This window comes from Neophocaena asiaeorientalis, unplaced genomic scaffold, assembly GCF_003031525.2.
Source record: "Neophocaena asiaeorientalis asiaeorientalis breed wild unplaced genomic scaffold, Neophocaena_asiaeorientalis_V1.1 scaffold119, whole genome shotgun sequence".
NCBI classification, from domain to species: Eukaryota; Metazoa; Chordata; class Mammalia; order Artiodactyla; family Phocoenidae; genus Neophocaena; species Neophocaena asiaeorientalis.
The window spans coordinates 10,214,830-10,238,606 of NW_020175821.1; the positions used below are offsets into that span (position 1 = coordinate 10,214,830).

Here is a 23,777-nt window from a genome sequence, read left to right on the forward strand (position 1 = left end):
TAATTTCAAGGGTTCGATCTGGCTCTAAAATTCTCCAAGTCTTCCAACTTGATCTTATTGGGGGTCTACTCAGTCAAGAATGAATTTAAAGAGCACTTGAGTGTGAGGAAATGCAAACATTCTGCCTTTGTGGAAGTTAAAAAACTGTTTATCCTAGTAGTGAATCATTAGGTGACTTTCCATTTTAGAGCTCTACCCATTTAGTCAATAAGTGCATTATGAAAAACTGGATACATTGCATCACTGTGAAGGACTTTAGACTGCGGTTTGCAAAAGCAGAATAAATTTTCTTGGAGTCGTACCGTTATGTACACACGCTCGCGCGCGCGCGCGCACACACACACACACACACACACGCATTCACACGCCCATTGGCAGACACGGCCACACCTCACGGCCCTGGGGGAAGCCACAGACCTCAGCTGTACAAGCTGAGCCTGGACTAGAGGAACTTTCCGCGGGACTCGGGACAAACAGCCGCACCGACACGACTGTCTGCGAGCCTGAGTCCCAGACGAGCGCCGGCGGCGGCAGGTACTCCGGACCCCCGCGGCAGGGCCTGAGCAGTGCAGCTGGGGCGGCGGCGGCGGCGCCGGCGACGGCGGCGGCGGGAGGGTCCCGGGCTGCCGAGGTTTAACTGGCCTGGGCGCTGCTACTCCTCTCGTGGGCTCTGCTCCGCGGCGGCTGCCGGGCGCGCTTCGCTGCCGAGCCGGACTCCGAAGACGACGAAGGGGAGGCGGTAGTATTCTCCGAGTCCCCCCTGCAGAGACCCACGGTGATGGTGGCCGTCCTCGCGCGTAACGCTGCGCACACGCTGCCTCACTTCCTCGGCTGCCTGGAGCGGCTGGACTACCCCAAGAGCAGGATGGCCATCTGGTGAGCTGGCTGCGCCGGGCCGGCGGCGGGGGCGGCGCCCGAAGTGTAGCTGAGGGGAGAGGGGGCCGCTCGGGGCACGCGGAGACGAGGTGCGCACACCCCTCACAGCCGGCGTGGGTCCTGGGCGGATCAGCGGTCGGGGTGGGGAAGGACGCGCGCGTCTGCGTGCGCACCGGCGGCTAACCAGGATAAGCAGCCCGCCCCGAGCTCCCGTAGGGACAGTATGGAGCGGGGTGACCTCGTCGCTCTCCCGAACAGGACTGGGGAGACCCCGCAGGAGTGCTACCTTCTGCCCCCGTAACACTCGCGAAGATTCCTTTTCCCCCACCTCATATCCCTCGCCCCGGAGTGCGGGAATAAGGTTGCCCGTTGCCGCCTACTCGTCCGGACGCGACATGGACCGAAACTGCGGCTGGGGGCCCGGGGGGGAGGGCCCTCCGGAGTGGCTGGAGTGCGCTGTCCTGGCTACCCGGTGCCAGGTTCCTGCTCCCAGCTCAGAGGCTGGAAAAGCGGCTCAAGGTTCTCCCTGGGTGTGGGGAGGAAGGGGAGAAGGGATCAGGACCCAGAGTTTGAGGCTAGTTGGGGACAGCTGTGTCTTCCTAACTACTTCACCACCGTGGGTCCTGTCTCTGAGCGCTCCAGGCTGTCCCGGCCCTGCATCCTCCCGGGACCCCGCCGCAGATGCAAACCGCGCTGGGTGCCTTGGGGTGCCGGCGTCCCGGGGACCGAGCCGCCCCGGGAAGGCAAACAGCTAACTTTTGTTGCACTTAGGGTAGAGACCCGGACCTAGGCCCTGTGCTTGCTGTGCAGGTGGCTGCCCACTTCAACTTTCCCACTTGGTCCTATCTCCACATCTTTTTATAAAAGCAGGTATCAGAGGGTGAGAAGTTGGTGGCCAGGTGAGCCGCTAAGGGGCCTGTGGAGGAGGAGGTGGGCACTGTCCAGGGGAGATAGGCCACCAGATACATGGACAAGAGGCCTCTGGTCTCTTGAGGAAGACAGAGCCCAGGTCACTCTGGAGCAATTTCTGTCTTGTGTTGATAAAGGGAGCTGTCCACAGACAAGACATCCTTAAAGCCACGGTTGGGCATAAAGGGAAAAGGAAGGATAAAGCAGTAGCTGGAGCTGGAAGCCTAATGGTACCTGGTGGGAAAGGTGCAGAGGTGAGAAAGCAAACATGAGGTATAGTGCAGCAGTGTGCTATACACTGCTTTACTATATACCCTGTTATACGTGACGTTTGCCACGGAGAAGGGCGTGTTATGTGGGAAGTAGGAACATTGGTGCAGTCAGATGTTAAACCAGAAGGATTTTTTTTAACCATTTCAACACCAAAAGAAAATTTTACAAATGTCAGTTCTTAGATGCTTTCTTCAAAAGAGATGCATTACAATATAGTCTTGGTCTTTATGCATTGTTCAGTTTTAAAGAACATCACAATAGTTGCTATAGGAAATTAGTGAGGGGGGGAAGTGAGTACCAGGCACAGGTTTTGCTACCTGATGTACAGACATTACCCCTTTTATCATATAGTAAACTTTTAAAAGATACTATCATCCTTATTTTACAAACGAAGAAATTGAGGCTTGGATCAGTTCAATAACTCAGTCACAGAATTAATAAATGGTTAAACTGAAATTTGAACACAGGTTTGTTTCTAAAGACCACCCCAGAAAGGATAAAGGGAACATGATACAGTATAAGCAAAATGTATATAAAGCTACAAATAAGGAGACTTGAGTTGTTTTGTCACTAGCTTGACATGTAGTTTTGGGCCAGTTGCTTTGGATCCGCAGACCTCAGTTTTCTCATCAGTAAAATAAGGGAATAGGAACAAGTGATTTCAAAACTCCTTTCCAGCTCTTGAATTTCATAGATTTTGTGATATGATCAGAATCACTCAGCAATGATTGTACATCCTGAGTTCCCTGGATGTTCCAGATTCTGTGGATGTTGGTGTTCTCTTTAGATGGGTAGTATTCTCAATTCTGCTTAGACCTTAGGGATCTCTTTTCCCTTACCCTTATTCATGGTCCATGTGACTGTACCTTTATGGTCTGTGTTGGAAAGTAAAGGAAGAAACCCAAGGCTTGGGTAAGGCCTTGGGCAACCCCTACATTAACCAGCCACTAAAGACTCTTCTTTGAGTTCTGGCTTAGAAATCTTATATAATTTATTAGGTAATAATAATAAAATGCCAGTTTTTAAATAGTCCTTTACAGCTTTCAAAGTACGTTCATCAACTAGTTATCTCATTTGATCTTAACTACCATCCTATAAAGAAACAAGATTATCTCCATTTCATAGAAGATATTGTGTCTAAAGTAACTAACTTACTGAAGATTATATTTACTTGTTAATTTTACAAATATTTAATAATAAGAGCTCACAGTTCTTCTAAGCACTCTACATTCATTTTCTGGTTTCCTCTTCACAATAACCCTATCAGTTATGTCTTATTATTTATACCCTTTTACAGATGAGAGAACTGAGGCACAGAGAGGTTGTGCAAGTAGTGACCTTCTTTTATGAGAATCAGGCACTATGCCAGGTTCAGGCTGGAAAAGGTTGAATAAGATGTGGCTCCTCACAGATAAGTATGGCTTTTTAAAACTAGGCAGTGTAAGGTGATCTGAATGGCATTTATAGCATGTGGGAGAGTGACAAAAGACTTCTATATAAATCAGATTGGGGCAGTTGTGTGGTCATGAACGTTTTTTTGAGGAGAGTTGACACTTAGTTTGAACTCAGTTTTGAAGGACAAATAGGAATCCACAAAAACCTGGGAAGGAAGGAGGGTTCCAGAAAGAGGGAGAAGCATGGAAAATAAAAAGGTACTGGAACATTAACCAGAGCTTCCTATCAGGGGAGATAAAGTGAGTGGCAGGTCTAAGTTTTGCAAATCTCCAAGCTCATTGCGCTGTACCCTGGAGCTGCTGACTTCATGACTAGTGCTAGAGGAGTATTTGTGGGGAAGGTGATGGGTTATAACCCTTCTGCCAATGACTTACTCTAGTCTCTCAGTCCCAAGCTCTCCTCAACATTCCGAGATGCCAAACTGGCTAGTCTCCACTCTGCAAGGCTAGCACATGCTGAGGTCAAAAATGGTCAGTGTGAAAAATGGCTAGAACTTCATAAAACAGAACCACGTTGGGTATAGAGACTGGGCTGCCAGCTTCCATTTCATCTTATTTTAGTAACTCTGTGCAGACTCTCTCTTCTCATTCATCTGCTTACTTCTAACGATGGCTGGAGGAGCATCTGATAAGACTTCTTTCCTGTATGAGTAATTGAGACCCTGGTTCAATGATCATATTCAGATTTCCCAGTGGTGTGATTTTTTTTTCCCCTCACCTAAAGTTCTGGACCAGATCTGCACTGAGTGCCAACAAATTGACCTGAAAACTTTTTTCAGAGGTTGAGTGCAGTTATCTCAGTATCAAGTTTATTTGGATTCAGTTGAATTAAGGAAAGTTTATATTTTAGAGATATTTTGTACCGGCAAAAAGGAAAACTTGTCACATTTACCTATCTGATCTCAAAACCCCACCAAACTAATTGTTTTCCTTCAGATATCACAGTTCTGTGATAAGGAACTGAGATAATCCTTGTGTTGTAATTAAAACCAGCACTGGGTTAATGGGGATCACTGCTGTGCTGAGATGAAGGGGACAGGTTGGCATTATAACATGCGGCAGTGCGCTTGAGTGGGTTCTCTTTAATTCAGTGGAGCCATGAATAGTGGCCTTAGCAGTAGAGGGAAGGCTGACCTCATCCCCCTTCCCAAGCCTATGATTAAGGGGGGCAGTGGCAAGTAACATGATGATGGAAAATGGAGCAGGGCACAAGGAAAAACATTTGACCCAAAAGATACATTAAGTTTGTCTTTTGGAGAGTCTGCTGTTCTGTGTGGGAAGACGGTTGGGATTCATGGAGGCTGTGCAGTCACAAGGCAGTAACTATCGTGTAATTACAGAACAATTTGGGCATTTCATTTGGTAGAGTTTTGAAAAGTAATATGTATGCTAAATTGAAAACCGTCATATGGCTTTTAAATAAAGAGATGTTTCTGTGGCATAAACATTAACAATGATGAACTTCTACTTGTTCTGGGGTACTGACCCTGACATTTTGCACACAACTTTGTGGGGTGTTTGGGGATTAGCTTGGATTTATCTCTACGTTTTAATGCCCAACCAGTAGCATTTTGGTGAATGTTTAACTTGATACACTAATATAAGTGTGTTTACAAAATGTTCCAAGCTACTAGTAATGCTAGTTTTCATCAGTGGTGAGAATGATGTCACGTTTTATCATTACAATCTTGACATTAAGTGTTTATGTTTTCCCTCTAGTTGCAGCTCATGGCTGAAAATGTATATGGTACTTTGGTCTGCTTCTCTCCATTAGTTTATTTCTCTCACCTTACCCCCTCCTTCTCCTTATTTTTCCCAGCCTGGTAGTTTATTACGGAGGGCAAAGCATGCAGCTTACAGTCAGATAGACTAGGGCTCAAATCTCCTGTAATCATGGGCACATCATGAAGCTCTAAGCTGAGCTGCCTCATCTGGAGATGACTAATAATAACACCTACCTCAAAGAGTTGTTATAACAAGCAGATGAGATAAAGTATTACAATGTCTTTTACACACATGCTACTAAATAGATAATAGTTGCTATTTCCTAGACATCTTTTCCTTTTTGTCTCATCTCCATTACCTTTCTCTTTGCAAATGAAACTTTTAAAAAAGAAGCTCTGTTTATTTTCTTCCTTCCAACAAAAAGTTGTCAGCATGATGGAAACGAACATTCATGGAGGGGCTGTTCTAAACACTTCGGTGTGATAACTGATTTACTCCTGACGGCAACCCTAGGTGAGAAGTGTCATTACGCTCTTCACTTTACACAGGAGGAAACTGAGGCACAGAGAATTTACATAACTTGTCTGAGGTCACAAGGCTAGTGCACGGTGGAGCCAGGATGTGACTCAGGCAGCTAACGTCGCAGACTGAGTACAGGTGCTCTGCTTAAGAACAAGAAAAGACCAATTAGTTCTAGTTTTTGCTTCTGTCAGTTGACCCACCTTAGGAAGATAAGAGTGCCAGTGTTTTCTTTCAAAGAAGAATGGCTTCTTCTGCTTGAATGACACAAGGGACTCAGTGGCTCCCTTCCACTGTCTTGATGATTTTGTCACTTAGGCACTTTCTAGTTACTAAACTCTGTTCTGTGTTGGTAGATTTCACAGGAACAGAACAAGACTAAATATGTAGGTTGTACTTAAATATGCAGGTCACTTGTTATGATCACAGGTATATAGCAACAGAAAGAAATTTATCACGTATTGTTAGTGACAAACGAATAAGGCCGCCCTATTCATATGCATGGTGGCTGCAGCATTTTGGTAAGACAGAGGGTCAGTTTTTCAGCCTTTTTAATTAGTGGTCTTGGATTTGGTTGACACATAAACTCAACTTTCTTCCAAACAGTCGGAGACAACTATCAATCTTCCCTCCACTGTACAATTTTAAAACACAATTGGACCTCAGGATTACATATTTCCTTTGGGTAAAAACTGAAGTCACCTATCCTCTTGCTCTAGTTTAGACAAATCACTTGCGAGTTAGAATGGATGCCTAAATTGTCCTGGATCTATTTTATTAATTGACTTCCATAGGTGGGGAAACCAAAGCACAGGGCAGTTAAAGGATGTTCCCACAGTATATTACATAATGAATAAGTGTCGGAGTGAGATAACAGATTTCTAGATTTTAAACCCTATATGGCTGTTTTAATGTTGAGTATTTTATAAGGAATATAGCTCATGACTAAAGGAGCATACCAGTTATTCTAAGCAGGGTTTGGCTTTACGTAGTTGTCTTCAACTCCTTTCTCCAGGTGATTCTATAGCTAGTGCATGGTGCATGCTTATGACTCCAGGTACGTAAGCATGCTTCCCACGGCCCTCTCCCTTGACTGTCTCGGTGGTCGTAGGAATGAACAATGAAAGCTTTGTAACCTGAAAGGCTGTTGGTTGTGCCTCGGTCCTTTTTCCAACACTTAAATGTCCTCATGGGTCCTATCACGGTGTGGCACTGTCTTCAAGTCTAAGGCATACTATAGTAGGACCATTATAAGGCTTATATAGGGACTATAGTAGGACTATTATAAGGCTCATTTCTGCACATTTCTTCAAATAACATAACAATATACATTCGAGTTAAAGTTTGAGAGAAAATGATTAGCCTGTAGTTTGGTTCTTAGTTCTATTCCCCAGTTACCATATTATGAAGAGGTTTCACTATATGTGTTTAAATCATAGCTATTATTCATCAGGAATTACAAAGTGTGTGTATCGTATACGTTTTGACGTTTTTATTCTCAAAGGAGTGATCTGTTCATTTTATTGCATTTACATCGTTAGCATATCAAAAATTGCCGCTAAAAGAAGTTAAATCCGTTAGAGTCCTTGTAGGTTTATAGTAATTTAATTATTTTAGGCATTTTCTTTCCTGACGTTTTCTTTTTAAAATTGAAAAAATAATACTCTCCCATAATAAAACTCCAAAAAGTGTGAATGGGAATACAAAAAAAAGTTAATCTCCTTTCCACTCCATACCACCTGCCAGGGGCAACCATTGTTAACAGTTTCTTGTGTATCATCTAGAAACTTTCTGTGCATATACATATATCCTTTTAAGTGTTAACCCAAATATTGGTTGGCCAAAAAGTACATTTGGTTAATGAATATGTTGTTCAATAAAGTTCTTGGTGAAAACGAGTCTTTCCTTTTTACTTAATACAGAACAAACTTTTTGGCCAACCTAATAGAAGTGTTTGATATCTCTTATTCTGCACAAATGTGATGTTTTTAAGTCAATCTCTCTATCCCAGGTTTTTTAAACTCTGCCATCCCACCTGTACCTATGTCCTGGCTGGCACAGTGAAAGCCAGCTTCACACAACACCTGTTCCAGGTAGTTACTCTGAACCCTCCCTGATTATACCCATCTTGCTCTCTTGTTCTTGTGTCTCTGGCCCCCAGAAATGTGGCCCTTAGCCCATTAAAAAAAAAAACTTTTTTAAGAAGCATAACACATATCCAAAAAGTGCATCTATCATAAATGTATAACTAGATAACTTTTCACAAACTGAACATGCCAGAGTGATCAGCACCTGCCCCACCAGGCCTGCATTTGTCCACAGCAACAAATGGTTAGCCTAGGAGCTGCTGTCCCCCGGACTTCGTCCCATCAAGCCCACCCTCTGTGCACTTGTGATTGGTCCCTGCTGTCTGGCTCCTGTAGGCATTTGGATGGTGACCTTTGCTCCCTGCTCAGGCTCCTCAGGAGCCTTAGGACTCCAGTAGTAACTGCTTTCTAGAACCAGCAGGCTTGGCAAGCTGCCAGTGAGTGAGCTAGTAGTAAAGTGATCAGGGTTGTATTACTTTTCCCTCGGCTCTCCATCCCTATGGTTGGAAAGCTATGCGTTAATGTTCATAAAGGTAAAAACCATCTCGTTATAGGTAGTAATTGAAAAGCCATGCAGAATATAAATAGAGTGGCTGTAATTAATTCACTGGAACTTGCTGCTGTCCAGAGCCATGAAAACGCAGCATTTGTGGTTGGTGACATTAGCGAAGTCTCTTGTATGAATTAAACCTTAGATTTGGCTGCAGGACATTTCTTTTCCTCTCTAGGAGCACTGGACAGAAATCATTTCGGACTTAGACTTCCCGTAATAGCCTCATGACATCCTACCAAGGCTGAATTTATGATATCGTAACACACTTCATTTAATCGAGGCAGTAATTGTTATTATTTAGTTGTTTGTCAAGTTCAGCAAGCTGAAACCTGTCCCTGACTTAATTGGTTTAGCTGATGAGATCGTGTTCCTCTGCAAACATAGTGCAAAGTAATCCTCTTCGCCCCAGAATTTTTTTTTTTTTTTGCGGTACACGGGCCTCTCACTGTTGTGGCCCCTCCCATTGCAGAGCACAGGCTCCGGACGCACAGGCTCAGCAGCCATGTCTCACGGGCCCAGCCGCTCCGCGGCATGTGGGATCTTCCCGGACCGGGGCACGAACCCGTGTCCCCTGCATCGGCAGGCGGACTCTCAACCACTGCGCCAACAGGGAAGCCCCCACCCAAGAATTTTTGATTAATGTTTCAACACCCCTTAGAAGACGTGCATTTCAAAAACATAAATGATAACTTAAGTGATGATCCTAGGCTACACACCCCTAAGAAGATGGCAGAAGGCTGTGTGTGGAACCAGGCCACTCTATGAAGCAGCCTCATGAGTACTTGATTTAAGTGATAAATTGCCTACGTTGGAAGAATTCTTTACCTCCTAGGTTTGATCACTTCAAAGTCCATTGAGGCACATGTCAGGCTGGGGAGAGGAAGTTCCTTAAATGGAGCTTTCCCCATCCACCACCCTCCTGGCAAAATTCATGTGTTGAAATTCTAACCCCTAAAGATGATGATATTAGGAGGTGGGGGGGGGGTCTTTGGGAGGTGCTTAAGTCATGGGAGTGGAGCTCTCATGAATGGGATTAGTGTTCTTATAAGAGAAGCTCCAGAGAGATCCCTCACCCCTTCCACCATGTGAGGACACAGCAGGAAGTCTACAACCCAGAAGAGGCTCTTCACCAGAACCTGACCATGCTGCCATCCTCATCTTGGACTTCTAGCTTCCAGAACTGTAAGAAATAAATTTCTGTTGTTTGTAAGCTACCCAGCCTGTAGTATTTTGTTATAGCAGCCCAAATAGACTAAGATAGCTGTCAAGCCCAAGGAAACCATGAAGGTGGCCCAAAGTGCCTACATTTTAGGCAGTAAAGAAGTAGAACTCTTACTTTCCATCCCCTTTCCTTTCTGAGACTGATTGTATACATTTTGGAGGTGGGGAGGGCAGTGGGCCACGTGAAGCTTTCCTGTTCTCACAGGGCGAGAGATGATTCTGAGAAAGGGGAATACATGGATGTATGTTGATAGACATTCTCCCTAAAAGTCATATTAAGTGAGAAATTGCCACTTTTCAGGGCCTTGGGAAAGGCAGGATTTTCTGGAGACTAACAGTGGAACTTAAATTCCTGGGCTGTCCGTGAGAAATATGGTCATGGGCATTTGGGGCTATGGCATTTCCAACACAGAGTCCCTTGCTGGACTGCTGGACTGCTTTTTAGTTTCTTGGATTCCAGCCAGCCCCATAATCTGTCCAAGCTCCACACACCACAGTGATTATGGCTGAGAACCGCCAAGATACTGGAAGGTTGCTGCCAGGTGGAATCAGGATTTTTCATGTCATCACTGCAACATTGAACAGTAAGCTTATATGAAGCTCCTACATTGCTGCATTCCCTCTGCTAGAAGCAGGTGGGGTGGGAGTGCATTCAGACAGTCAGACCGTGTCTTATGTTTCAGATGGATTTTGTGGAGTTGGCCTTTAAGGTTCAGCATACTAAAATGTTTAAGAAAATTACAAATCTCCTTTATGCCTTTCCTCAATCTTGTTAGACTTTAAGATTTACTGGACACATTGATTTCTATCCTAGAAAATTCTCTTTAGCGAGATAAACTATGAATTTCTAAAGCAGCAGACTAAAAAAAATTATATGCCTCCTTTTATTTATTTGACCATCATGGATTGTCTAGGTGGATAAATTCAGGTAATCATGTTGAAATTAGTAGTTGAGGTGGCCTCAAAGCAACTCAACCCCATTGGTCAAGTTCATTGGCCATGAGTGGACATGGCCCTCATCACTCTTCTGCTGACCTTTTGCTATAAGGCTGCTGGGCTTCTACTAGTGGTTCCTAAATACTTGTTCATGGGCCAGCTGTATCACAACACCTAGGACATTTGTTAGTTACACAGATTTCTGTGCCCCGTTTCAGCCACATTCAATCAGATGGCCTGTGGAAGGGGCCTGGGAATCTGTGTCTTAAACATGTGCACAAGTAATTTGTATACACTTCTGGGTCTGGGAACTGCAGGAGATGAGCTCCCAGAAGCCCCCATGAAAAATAGGGGGCCCTCATGGAAGGACTGAAAGCTGTATATGTGTCTGAAGTACAGGCCGTGGGATTTTCAAAGCTTGGTAATTTGGCACACACTGGAATCTTCTAAACCCAGGTTCCAGATGTGTAAGCAATCAGGAAGGCCAAGGGGTTTCTTATTAAGAGAAGTAGTAATGTACAGGATTACAAAGAAGAGGCTCTGCCAGACAGACATCATCTGTGTTTTTTATTGAGTCAAGCACATGTGTTTTCCCGCCTTCCAATAGTGGCTATTTAAAAAAAATAATATATATATATTTTAAGGCAATGCTCCAGATTACCCATTGTATGAAGTGCCTTGCGCTGGGGCTCAGTATAATGTGACACTCCCTCAAACCCTTTTCTTTGCTCAGGTATCTCACATGATGAGCTCATTAAGCATTTAGGTTTATAGAAGGAAGGATAGCTATTGATGAACATCTCTTAATAGACTGGAGGGAAATCAAACCAGTGCATTTCCTCCAAATAAATAGTAGTCATGTGAACCGCTTCAGTCTCCACATCCCCTCATCTTGATTCTTTTGTTGCTGGTATTTAATTTTCTTACCTTTGATTTTCTCTCTGGCATGCCTTTAAAAACTCCTCCCCTCATTTGGGAGAAGAATAAACAGTCTACTAAATTAGCTTAGTTGAAGTTCAGCCTTAACTACATGATATTACAAAGTCTCTAACCTAGTGTCTTCACTGGTTATGAATCCAAAATAGAACTTTTGGGAAATGTACACTATTCGAGTCCGCTGTACAAAAGATTTTTCCGAGTTTGTCGCTGCTGCGTGGAGGTGTGTTCAGAGTTGATATAGTAGCATTATTATAAGCTTACCAACAGGCAGCCTTCTCTGGGGATGATCACAGCTCCCTTTAGGTGACCAGTCTATCACAGATTCCACTGTAAATGTCGTCAAGTTTATGTGTCCCATTTTCTTTTTTTTTTTTTCGTTTTCTTTTTTTGCGGTAGGCAGGCCTCTCACTGTTGTGGCCTATCGCGTTGCGGAGCACAGGCTCCGGACGCGCAGGCGCAGCGGCTATGGCTCACAGGCCCAGCCGCTCCGCGGCATGTGGGATCTTCCCCGACCGGGGCACGAAGAACCTGTGTCCCCTGCATCGGCAGGCGGACTCTCAACCACTGCGCCACCAGGGAAGCCCCTCCTATTTTCTTTTTAAGTCCTTTTCCTTCCCTGAAATGTGAGCTGCATTCTGTGTGTGTGTGTGTGTGTGTGTGTGTGTGTGTGTGTGTGTGTGTGTGTGTGTGTCTCCAGAACTGTTCCCTCCAGCCAAAAGCAACCACCTCCATTTTCCCCCCAGTATGCAAATGCCCTCATTTTGTTATTTGTGTTGCCTTGTGAAAGGACTGGGAGGCATTGTTCATTTGCTCATGCTGTGTCACTTAGAACAAACCCCTTATTCCCTCTGGGCCTCAGTTTCCTCTCCGTAACATCAGGGAGATGTGCCAGAGTTGTGGCTCTCAAATGTGGCTGCTTATGAGAATCATTTGATGAGGTTTAAAAAAATACTGATGCCTGGGCCCCACCCCCAGACCACTTAGGTCTGAATCTCTGGGGTAGGACTAGGGCAAGTGACATATTTTGAAAACTTCCCAGGGGGTGATAATGTGGACCCAAACTTGAGAACCTGTGGATGAGACAGATGTTCTCTCGGGTCCCTTCCCCATCTGGCATCAGTACCCCCTTCATGGAGTGAGTGGATCTAAAGAATTGTCAGGAATCATAACTCTGCACGATTGATGTTTCCTGGACCCTCAGCCCAATTTTAGATCTTTTTCGGAGTGGCCTAAGACAAAATATCTAAGTTTTCTCGGAAGCTCATTTGTATATCACCCTGTTGTGTACTGTGCCCAGAGGTGTTCCCTAATAGTGTCGTCTCCTGTGGAAGGCCGGCACCACACGATGACTGAACTGCCGAGGGGACGACGTGGCAGCAAGAGGGCTGGCCTTGAGGGCACAAATTGGAACTTCTCAGGAAAGGGCTGCGTGCACCAGGTGTAGAGCAGCTGTGGCCGAGGGCTTTCTTCCTGCGGTACACAGAGGCTGCCCCTTGGCTAAGGAGCTGCGGACATCAAGGCCTCTAAGCACATCCAGCCGGGCTGTGGCCATTCAGGATTGCTCCCCAGCGTGTGTTTTGGTGTGTTGCCCAGCCTCACTTTCAGGCATTCTGTTTCATACTGGTGTAGGACCTCTAATCACCTCTGGGTATTGGATTTCTGATGTTACTTTTAATGGCTTTGGATTCTAGCTTCTTTTGTTTCTAAATTTGCATAAACAGTGCTGCCTTTGTCCTGTGGTCTTGACACAGCTTCAAAGCCTTGACTGGGCATCAAAGATGCACTGGATCCTCATTTCTTAGGCATCAGATTGCAGCAAAGCCAGAAGGTGACTGAAGGTTACAGCCCCACTTCTGAGCCAGTTTTCTGTCTCCCAAAGATTAGATGCTGCCAAGTCCCCTTTGATCATGGTGCTGAATCTTAATAGCTTTTCCCAAAGCCTGAGCAAATACTAGTGAACTAAAGGGACACTGCTGGCATTTGTCTGAGGAGGAAAGGACAGTAACTCACTAATATTTACCAAACTCCCCTACCCCATGAGAGGCAGATTATTGAGTCCCACTGGGAAGCATGAAGTCCCAGACCCATTGGCCAGTCTTTGCTGATGTTGGCATGGTGACGGCCAAACTCTCATTTTCCCATGAGTCTTATCAAAATAAAGGCCGTATTTGAACTCTCGGTTATCCATGCATGGATTGTCTGTTTTTTGGATATACAGAGGCCAGCTTTTGATAATGGACCAGTTTGCTCCAACCATCCAGCACCTGATTGAGCTCACTTGATCTCTCTCTCTCTCTCTCTCAATCTCTCTCTCTCTCTCAATCTCTCTCTCTCTCTCTCTCTCTCTCTCTCTCTCTCTCTCTCTCTCTCTCTCTCTCTCTCTCTCTCTCTCTCTCTCTCTCTCTCTCTCTCTCTCTCTCTCTCGGTGCCGCCCAATAGTCGTGTGTTTAGACAATGGAGAGTGATTTTTATCTCAGTAACATTCCACATAAGGCATTCCAGTATGAGTTTTATCTGGTTTCTTAGCTGTTGGCTCTTCTGCATCATCTATGCCATGCCCCACCATATTTTCAGATTTTCTTGAATTCTCTACCTTGCCTTGGTCTCCTTAGCTATACCATGAGTACTGCATAGGCTGATCTTTAAGGATTTTTCTAGCCATAGCATGCTGTGAATTTGCAGTTCCACCACTGATACCATGAAAAATAAAACAGCTTACTCTGTTGCCACATTATTTAAAATGCCATTTGGGCCTTTGTTTCTTTATTTGTACTTAGATATAACTTTTCAGTAGTTTTGCCTTATCCTTGTCTCATATCCTTGGTGAATAGACTGATGGTTCATATCTACATCAAATTATAAAAATTAAAAAAATTTTTTGCCCTTTGGGTTGGTTAATTTTATGTGTCAATTGGGCTGAGCATGGTGCCTGGATATGTGGTCAAGCATTATTCTGGGTGTTTCTCTGAGGGTGTTCTTGGCTGAGATTTATATTTAAATCAGTGGACTTTGAGTAAAGCCTTCCATAACATGGGTGGGCCTCGTTTAATCAGTTGAAGGCCTGAATAAAACAAAGGACTGACCTCCTCGAGCGACAAGAAAATGTGTCATCACACTGCCTTTGGACTTGAATTGCAACATTAGCTCTTCTCTGAGTCTCCAGCCTTCTGGGCTACCCTACAAACTCTGAACTTGCCAACCTCCATAACTGCACGAACTAATTCCTTAAAATCATTTCACCTCTCTCTCAATAGATAGATATGAAGTAGATATATTATATTGAGGTATATATTATATATATATATATACACATTCTCTCTCTCTCGCGCGCGCGCGCGCACACTCTCTCTCTCTCTCTCTCTCTGGCTCTCTAGCTATCTGTTCTATTGGTTCTGTTTCTCCAGAGAACCTTGACTAATATAACCTCTAACCTGAAAGAAAATACCATCTCTTTCATGAACAACAACAGCCAAAAGAAGGGCTGTGCTGAGAAGAAAAAGAACGCAGAGAATTATGTCAGAGGAGATAGTTCCAGATCTGAAAGCTAGGAAACCATTGCTGTGGGCACCAGGGATGGAATAGTTGTGGCATGAGTGTATATATTGACTTTTCTCATGCGTGCAAAATAAGTAAGTGCAGGTCTTCCCTAGAAGGTCCCCCTTTTTTTTGAAGAGGCAGAAATAGGAGTTGGACATTTGCCATTGTGATGGGAAACAACATATGTGCTTGTTCTTTGCAAAAGCTGCTGGCCAGCGTGCAGACCTGTGTATTTTGCTCAGTCTACCGTGTGAGGGAATTAGCTTGCATGTGCACTTTGGGGTTAGGAGAACCTGGCAATAGAAGTCACGTTTCAGCAGGCTAATGGGCTATTGCACTGAACTGATAGCTCCTCCCCAGGGAGAGGCTTTACTTCACAGCGGTGTCATGGTGTCATTTACCGTAGAGATGCTGAAGATTGGTCCGTACTGACACCTTCAGAGGCCAGGAGCATGAGTGCCTGTGAAAGGTGCTTGTAACATGGAGCTGGTTGGGGCCGTGTCCTTCCTTGCTGAGGCTTTAATGTAGGAGCAGAAGAAAAAGTTGAGTTTTTGTATATAGGCTCTAGAAAGATAAAATCAGGAGGGCAACAATTTTCTTTCCAAAGAGAGTTCTCATTGGTGTCTCCGACTTATATTCCTGGGGTTCAGCCTCTAAAATCAAATTCTTCCTTTTTTGAGCTCAGTAAAAAAGCAGTGCTTCTGGATCAGAATTATCCTGAGAAAGCACTGCTCTTTGGCTGCCTCTCTCAGCTCGCTCTGATCTTGGCTACTCAGCTGATACTCTCAAGCTGCAAGCTAACTGCCTGCTTTCCCAACAATCTAGCGCCAGCTGTTTTGAGTTTCTGAAGTAAGATTTTTCTAGGATGCTTTCATTACCCCGGGGTTCAGGCATGGTAGCATAAAATGTGCTAATGAGTTTTTCCTCTGATGTAACAGTAAATGTGATTTAAGGCACAGAAGGTCAATTTCTGCCCTGTAGTGAAGTGGATTTTGAAGCTTTTCCTCTCTTCTGTGTAACAAGGTATCTGAGATTTGGTGTTGCTTCCCCTAATCTGTGTATCATCTGTCAAGTTTTAGATAATAAATTGCACTGACATTCTGTAGCTTTGAGTTAGAAAGCAAAGAGTTTCTCTAAAAGGAGCACTTCATCTTTTTGATGTCAAAGGAGAAGCAGATAAATAAACCACAGTCTGTGTTTCACCTTCTGAAATCATTTCTCCGTAGCAGATTTTTGGGGTTCTAGTTAAATCTAGTTAGCTAGAATCTAGTTTGAGATTCCAGTTAAATCTCACTACTTTTACTCCTCTTCTTACTAACATCATAGATTTGGCTCCATTTTCTCTTTTCCAATCCTTTCTTTTTCAGTTTTTCAAAGCAGCGTTTTTCTAGGTAGGTCTTAGTTTACTGATGGATTGATCTGTTTACTTAAATATAGAATTAGCAGTACTAGAAATGCAAGTGTCTTATCTGAAATAATTAGGAGAAGCTATTCTTCACATCACCTTGTAAAAAATGATTATGAATTTGAAAAATCCAGACAGATAATTCTTGTTTTCAGCAACTTAAAAAAAACTGTATTTGCCTTCCTTGGCCTTTGATCCCTAAGAAGACCAAGGTTACACATGGCTGTGGTCTGTAGTTAATTTCACCCTGGGTGGTAAAATAATACACTGTGGTTTCCAGACCCCTGAACAATCAACTGGTAACAAGTGAGGTCATTTTTGGTTGAAGGATTGCATATGTCATTGTCTCAAAAGACACATGGGCTGCAGATCCTGTCTGGGGACTTGCTTCCAAATACTTCTGTGAACTCCTCCCAGCTCAGTTTGCACTTGGCCTTAATCTTACTTTTACACTTCAAAGAGCTTGAGTGCTGCATATCCCCAACTAAGTAGATAGTAAAACAAAACCAGCAACCTATTGTTAAATGAAAAATGAAAGGGACAACAGTAGTCATTTTATGATTCTTTTTATCTAATTCTGTCACTAAGAAGAAATTCATATATTTTTTCAGGCTCCATAGAAAAGTAGACAGCTTTTTTTTTTTTTTTTTTTTTTTTTGGGGACAGGATCAGCGGCCATGGCTCACGGCACCAGCCGCTCCGCGGCATGTGGGATCTTCCCGGACCGGGGCACGAAGCCGTGTCCTCTGCATCGGCAGGCGGACTCTCAACCACTCCGCCACCAGGGAAGCCCAGGTAGACAGCTTTGATTATTTCTTTTAAAGTGTTTTAAATATTGAAGTAATATGTAAAAATATAAGGTGTATGGGTATTTGCTTGCCTTACCTTAAAGGCCTGCTTTTTTAATAGTGAACTAACTGTAACCAGTGGTATGGTAACCAACCTCCATGGTGGCCCCCAAGGGTCCTTGCCTTCTGGTACTCACTCTCCTAGTCTCCTCCCACGCTGACTCACGTGGCCAGTGGCATGGGTGGAAGAGTGCGTGACTTTGGAGGTCAAATCATAAAAGGCATTGCAGTTTCTGCCCCAGTCTCGTGGATTGCTTGTCCTGAGGGATGTCCCCCATGCCATGAGGACATCGAAACAATCCCAAGGAGAGGTCCATGTGGGAAGGAACTAAGGCCAGCAACCAACAGCCAGCATCACCTTGCTGCCATATGAGGGATCCACCTAGGAAGTCAGTCTTCCAGCCCAGTGCGGCTTTCAGGTGACATCTATTTACAAGCTCATGAGAAACTTCAAGCGCAAATGTCCTAAACACCTGACCTACACATCTACGAACATAAGCAATGTCATTGTGTGAGATGCTGGGTGTACAGATATAGGCTCTGCATCCATGGAGCTTCTGTTGTACTGGGGGAGAGCAGTGACAGACAAAAAATAAACAAACCAGATGATTTTAAAAGATGTGTTAAGGAGAAAGTAAAACAGGATAATGGGGTATAGATGAAGTGCTTGGATAGAAGAGTACTTCATATATAAGGTGGTCAGAGAAGGGCTTTTTGAGAAGGTGATACTTGAGCCAAGCCCTGAATGATGAGAAGGAGCCACCTTGGCAACAGAGGGTAAGACAGGAGAAGAGAAGGGGAACCAGGCAGATTCCTAAATCAGAGAAGGATTACACTTGTTGGAAGGAAAGAAGAAGGCTGGTTTGGCTGATCTGTCTTAGAATTAGGTCAGATTTGCCCTCTAAATGGCATACCATTCTTCTTTGGGCTTCTTTTTGGGGAAAATATGGTCAGTTTTCAATATCATCAATAATAGTATAAAGTTTTTGTTTTAATTCTTCTCAACCTGTTTAACTTATACAATTAAACCCCCACCAGTTAGTGGAAATAAATGTGCTGTAAACCTTTGAGTATTACGTCAGCAAATTCTCTACTTTTTCCCTGCATCCTGATTACACAGTGGAATGTTCTCAAAAGACTTTTTTTTTTCTTTTTTCTGTATGTCACCAATGGCAATGCCATTAATAATAGGATTCCGGGGGCAGTATTCATAAAAAAATTAAAGTGCTTTGTTTTAAAATGACAAAATAAAACTAAGCACAACATATAACCCCAGCAATAAATGAAGACATTCTACACAGCCATCCAAAGAGTCTAAAAAAACAAGTGAATGCTGGACATCGCCAGTTCTGCATATAACTGTTTCTTAAACCACAGATTAGGAGTGTTGAAAGAATGCACTAAGCTTGGGGCATGCATCACTGAGTGTTAGTTGCATACTATTTGCTGTACTTTGTTTTCTTGAGGCATGAAGCACAATTTTGCAAAAATACAGATTGGTGTTTTAGATCCTGCTCTGTATCTTTCTGTGGAAATCATTTGAACACAGTCCACTTTTGATGTCCTTGGTCCCTCTGTTAACATCACAACATCATCTTGATTATAAAGAACATTTCTCAGGTCGGCTCTAGGCTAAACAGAGCACTTTGTTTTGGGTTTGCTTCAGTCTGTGCTTAATTTCTGAGTTACAACTGTGGAATATTAAACCCCTTAAAAACTCTTCTATCCATTTCAAATGTTTGAGGCTTTGATTTCTTTATCTCCTAAAACAGGAATGAGACCACCAAACATAAAGAATGTGAATTAAAAACAATCTGCTTTTGTTGAATATTTATTCTCTTTTTATTCTTCTACTTTGTCAATTAATGTAACCGAGAGCTATGTCAGGCTCAAGTACAGACAAAGGCTACTGATTATTGATTTAAAAAGAAAAACTCTGCAAATCAATATTCGAGTTATGTTTTCTGCATAAAGCCATTAGTTCTGTGCTGGAGAAAAGTCTCAATGGGTAATTATTTCAGACCAGTGAGCTCATAGCTGTCTGCTTGGCAAAGCTCAGCTCTGGTTTCTTCATGAAAAATAAGATAACTGCCAGGATTTTTCTGTCTCGTACCTGAGTCCTCACAAGTGCTGCCTGTCACCCCTTAAGATTTAGCTTCTTAAGTCGATGACATTTCCTCTGCCTCTCATACAGTGTAACCACGAAGTGAGTTGATACTGAGAAGCCAAAAATCAGAGCAGAGAGCAATGATTTAATTATTTCAGAATCGAGAGGCACATTTATGGGGACTGTGAGAAGGGACTTGAGCCGTTCAAATTCAAATGTTCAAATTTAAGACGTTTCAAAATCTAATCTCTAATAAAGTAATAATTATAATCTGGTTTACTTTAAGCAGATATATGGTTCCACAGAGATCTCTTCTGTTTTTTGAAAGCTTCCCTATCTCCCCTACATTTGGCATTCTTACTGCTTGCCTCTGGCAGAAAATATTTCTTCCGTCTCAGTTTATTCTGATCCCTGCTGTCTGGAGCATCTTCCAGCATAATAATTTATGACTTTGAAAGATCACATATTTGGTTTTATAGGGGCCTCTGTGTCAAATTTGGCTTTAAAATATCTTAAGCTTTTTCACCTAGGTAATTTATGCAGTAATTCTATGTATATTTTATTAAATATCTAGACTTTGAAGGTAAAGTGAAGAATGTGTGTAGTCTGAAAAAGGGTTATACTGTTCCTTGATTTTATTAGCAATGAGAAGTTTCCTATGAATGAAACCATTGTTAAGATTTGTTTTCCATTTTGTTTACTTTGCTTCTGAAGATGTCTTGAAACCTTGATTTCTGGGACTGGAATTCTTTATATGCTTCCTAGGAAAGGAAATATAACATGCCATTTAGAATAATTAATACCAGAAAAGCAACATCCTTCTTGCCCCTGTAATACTGTAGTGGAACAAATCACCCATCCCCCCAGTTCAAACATAATGAGATGGGAAGAAGAGGTGTTCATTTTGTACAAATTAAATCTCTCAGATACAATTTTTAAAAGTAGTTTTATTGTTCTCAAATACATATGGTAATTAGGGTAATGCTATTGCTATCCTTAGAGAAATCGTTAAATTAATATATGGCAATTGTCTGCTTAATATCTTTATTGATGGTATATGAATTAGTTTTCTAAATAGTTTATTATCTTATATAGTACTCTGCAATGTAGTACCCTTCACTTAATCGTGAGAGCTAGTATTAATTGGATACTTATGGTGTACTGAGCATTATGATAACACTTGCCATGAGTTAACTCATTCAGAGCTCACAGCAACCCCATGAAACACCTATTGTTAGCGTAGCCTCATCTGACAAAGGGGAAACTGAATTGAGACAAACTAAGATTTTTCCAGAGCCATAGACTTAGTGGCAGAGAGTGACCTGACCCAGGCCAGAGGCAGATTGACCTGGAAGTTAAGCAAGTTAAGCTTCAGTCCCCCTGCTGGGGTCCCATTGCAATGTATTCCCGTCTGTTTTGGTAAAACATGCAAAGGGAAAATATTTCATCAGCAATGGGCTAAGACCACGTGGCCAACTTGCCCTCCATCCCTCTTCCCCTTATTTCGGGTGGTGACAGAGTGGCAATGGTTGTATCTGGGATCTGGTTAAGAGGAGGCTGACTTGGGGATGCACTTAGTTTAGGGATAGTGGGAAAAATGTGGTTCATAGTCACTTCCATGTATAGTTTATTACTCTTGTGGTCCACTTGACGCACAGGTGAAGGACCGAGGGCTCTGCTGCATAGCTGGTCTCAGAAGTAAGTGAGGTGCAGAGGAGGAACAGTAATCGAAACTTGTCTCTGGAAAATACTTCCAGTCATCAGACACGAAAATTTTTAAGTGGATGATTTAGTTCTCTCATAAATTCCTGGGCAAAACAAAACTTCTCTTCTATTAGAAACATACTTGGTAATATAGTGTATACAATAGAATATAATAGTGTCCGAAGCTATTGGACACTTCCTTTTTTCTATGGGAATCACATGGAACAGAATATATCAGAATTGCTCTCTGAAGAGCACAACCAGAGGCATTGTGTCTGAGTACACGGAAGTTTTCTGCATCCCAGCACCTCAGCTTGTGTTCTAGCAGACCGAAGGCATCATGGCTTCACAAAATCTGGCAGATCCATTTGAAATGGCATTCAAAACTGTTAGCAACACAGTGAAATGGCTTGAAAGCTTTCTACATTATTAATAATAAAAAGAAAATTCCAGCCAACCTAAGTTGAGGAAAGACGAAATTATATTTCTCTTCTCTTTATACATGAGATACTGTAAAATAATTGCCATATGAAGAGGTGATCAGAGTTTTTTTTTAATTTTTATTAAATTTTTTATTGAAGTATAGTTGATTTACAATGTGTTAGTTTCAGGTGTACAGCACAGTGATTTGGTTATATATGTATTACATATATATTCTTTTTCAGCTTCTTTTCCCTGATACAAAATATTGAGTATAGCTCTCTGTGCTATACGGTAGGTTCTTGTTGGTTATCTATTCTATATATAGTAGAGTGTGTATGTTAATCCCAAACTCCCAATTTATCCCTCCCCGTCCCTTCCCCTTTGGTAACCATAAGTTTGTTCTCTATGTCTGTGGGTCTATTTCTGTTTTGTAAATAAGTTATTTGTAATTTTTTTTCAGATTCCATATATAAGCGATATCATATGATGTTTGTCTTTCTCTGTCTGACTTACTTCACTTAGTATGATAATCTCTAGGTCCATTCATGTTGCTGCAAATGACATTATTTCATTCTTTTTTATGGCCGAGTAATATTCCATTCTGTATATGTGCCACCTCTTCTGTATCCATTCATCTGTCGGTGGACATTTAGATTGCTTCCATGTCTTGGCTATTGTAAATAGTGCTGCACTGAACATTGGGGTGCATGTGTCTTTTCAAAGTAGAGTTTTCTCTGGATATATGCCCAGGAGTGGAATCACTAGATCATACGGTAACTCTATTTTTAGTCTTTTAAGGAACCTCCATACTGTACTCCATAGTGGCTGTATCAATTTACATTCCCACCAATAGTATAAGAGGGTTCCACACCCTCTTCAGTATTTATTATTTGTAGATTGTTTGATGATGGCCATTTTAACAAAAATCTAAGAATATAAGTTTATAGAAGTATGTAAGGTAGTTAATAAAATGTTTTTTTCCTGGATTTTGGATGTTTGTGGCATTTCTCAGCCTTTGAGAATTTCTTATAATGACTTGATTATAAAACAAGTTTATTAATGTGTTATAATTATTTATACAGTGATTTTCTCATTCTAAGTAAATATTCACTTTCATACTTAATTTTACATTTGGAATCTTGTATTCCTTTTCTTAAAGTGGGTTCCCCCAAGTTATATAAGCTCCAAGCCCCATAAAACCTTGATTCAATCCTGCCGAAGCCCTGAGATTTCAAACCCAACTGCTGCTCTTCTGTACACCTCTACCACTTGAGTGGTACAAATTGTCCCTTCCAAACCTTGCTTTTACTTTTGGTTGTCTCACAAACCAGCTGTTCTTTCAATTAAATTTTCATGTTAGGGCTTTCTGAATTAATGAAGTTTATCCTTATTTAACACTGAAATCTCACTACTGAAAAAAAAAAATCCCCAAACTTGGAGTTATAAATAGTATTTCAACACCCATCTTCATGTCCCGCAGTAAAATGCTTTGAAAACATTCTGTCCGGCTGCTTTGCCACACAGCATGGCAATTTGCAGGACGACTCGCCCTACTTCAGGCTTGCTATGTGATTCCCTCCTGGATCTTTGGTGTAATTCAGGGAATGATAAAAATTTTAGTGACTGATAATTTATAATCACAGTGGAAATTTTTAAATCATCTTGACTCTGAGATAAATGTAGTAACTAAGGGTTATTGAGTCCATAAAAAACCCATTTTGTCACATTTTATTAACTATATATGACCTCAGAAACCACCATGTGCCTATAAATAAAGCCACTCGTGACAATATGAGGTTTGGAGTAAGAATTCATTTTCATAGCATCACCTTTGACATTTTAAGATCTTCAGCATATCCACTGAAGTTAATATGTTGTCAAGAAATTATAATGAGTTAGAATTTCTGTTTGACTTTCACATACATCTATGATGTCTGCATCTGGGACTCAGGATATTTTCATAGTTTCACATAAATAGCCTTTTACTTAATTCACCAAATCCTCTACACACTCAGAAGGTGCCCTGAAAACAGTGTGACTTGTCATCTGCCATCGAAGCCTCACTTCTTCACAACAGCCACATGGCTTCTTCTGCAGCTTGTTTTCTAACTTTCAATATAATGACTTCATGGCCCAGGGGCAGGGACTTGCTCTGTGGATTTCAGAACTAAGAATGTTCCACATGTACCTATGCAGGGAAAATGAGCAAAATAGTCTGCATTTCACCAAATTAGAAGATATGCAAATACATGGAGGTATAC

At 42.4% G+C, this 23,777-nt stretch overlaps 1 protein-coding gene across 1 annotated transcript in view; it reads left to right on the forward strand.

The window, feature by feature from the left end:
- Positions 1 to 731: 731 nt before the first annotated feature.
- The window catches only part of COLGALT2 (collagen beta(1-O)galactosyltransferase 2), a 120,518-nt gene continuing 97,472 nt past the window's right edge, over positions 732 to 23,777 (forward strand). The window contains exon 1 of the mRNA XM_024732471.1: positions 732 to 876. Within this exon, the coding sequence (XP_024588239.1) occupies positions 779 to 876 (98 nt within the window). The 5' untranslated portion in view covers positions 732 to 778. The remainder of the gene's footprint in view (positions 877 to 23,777) is intronic.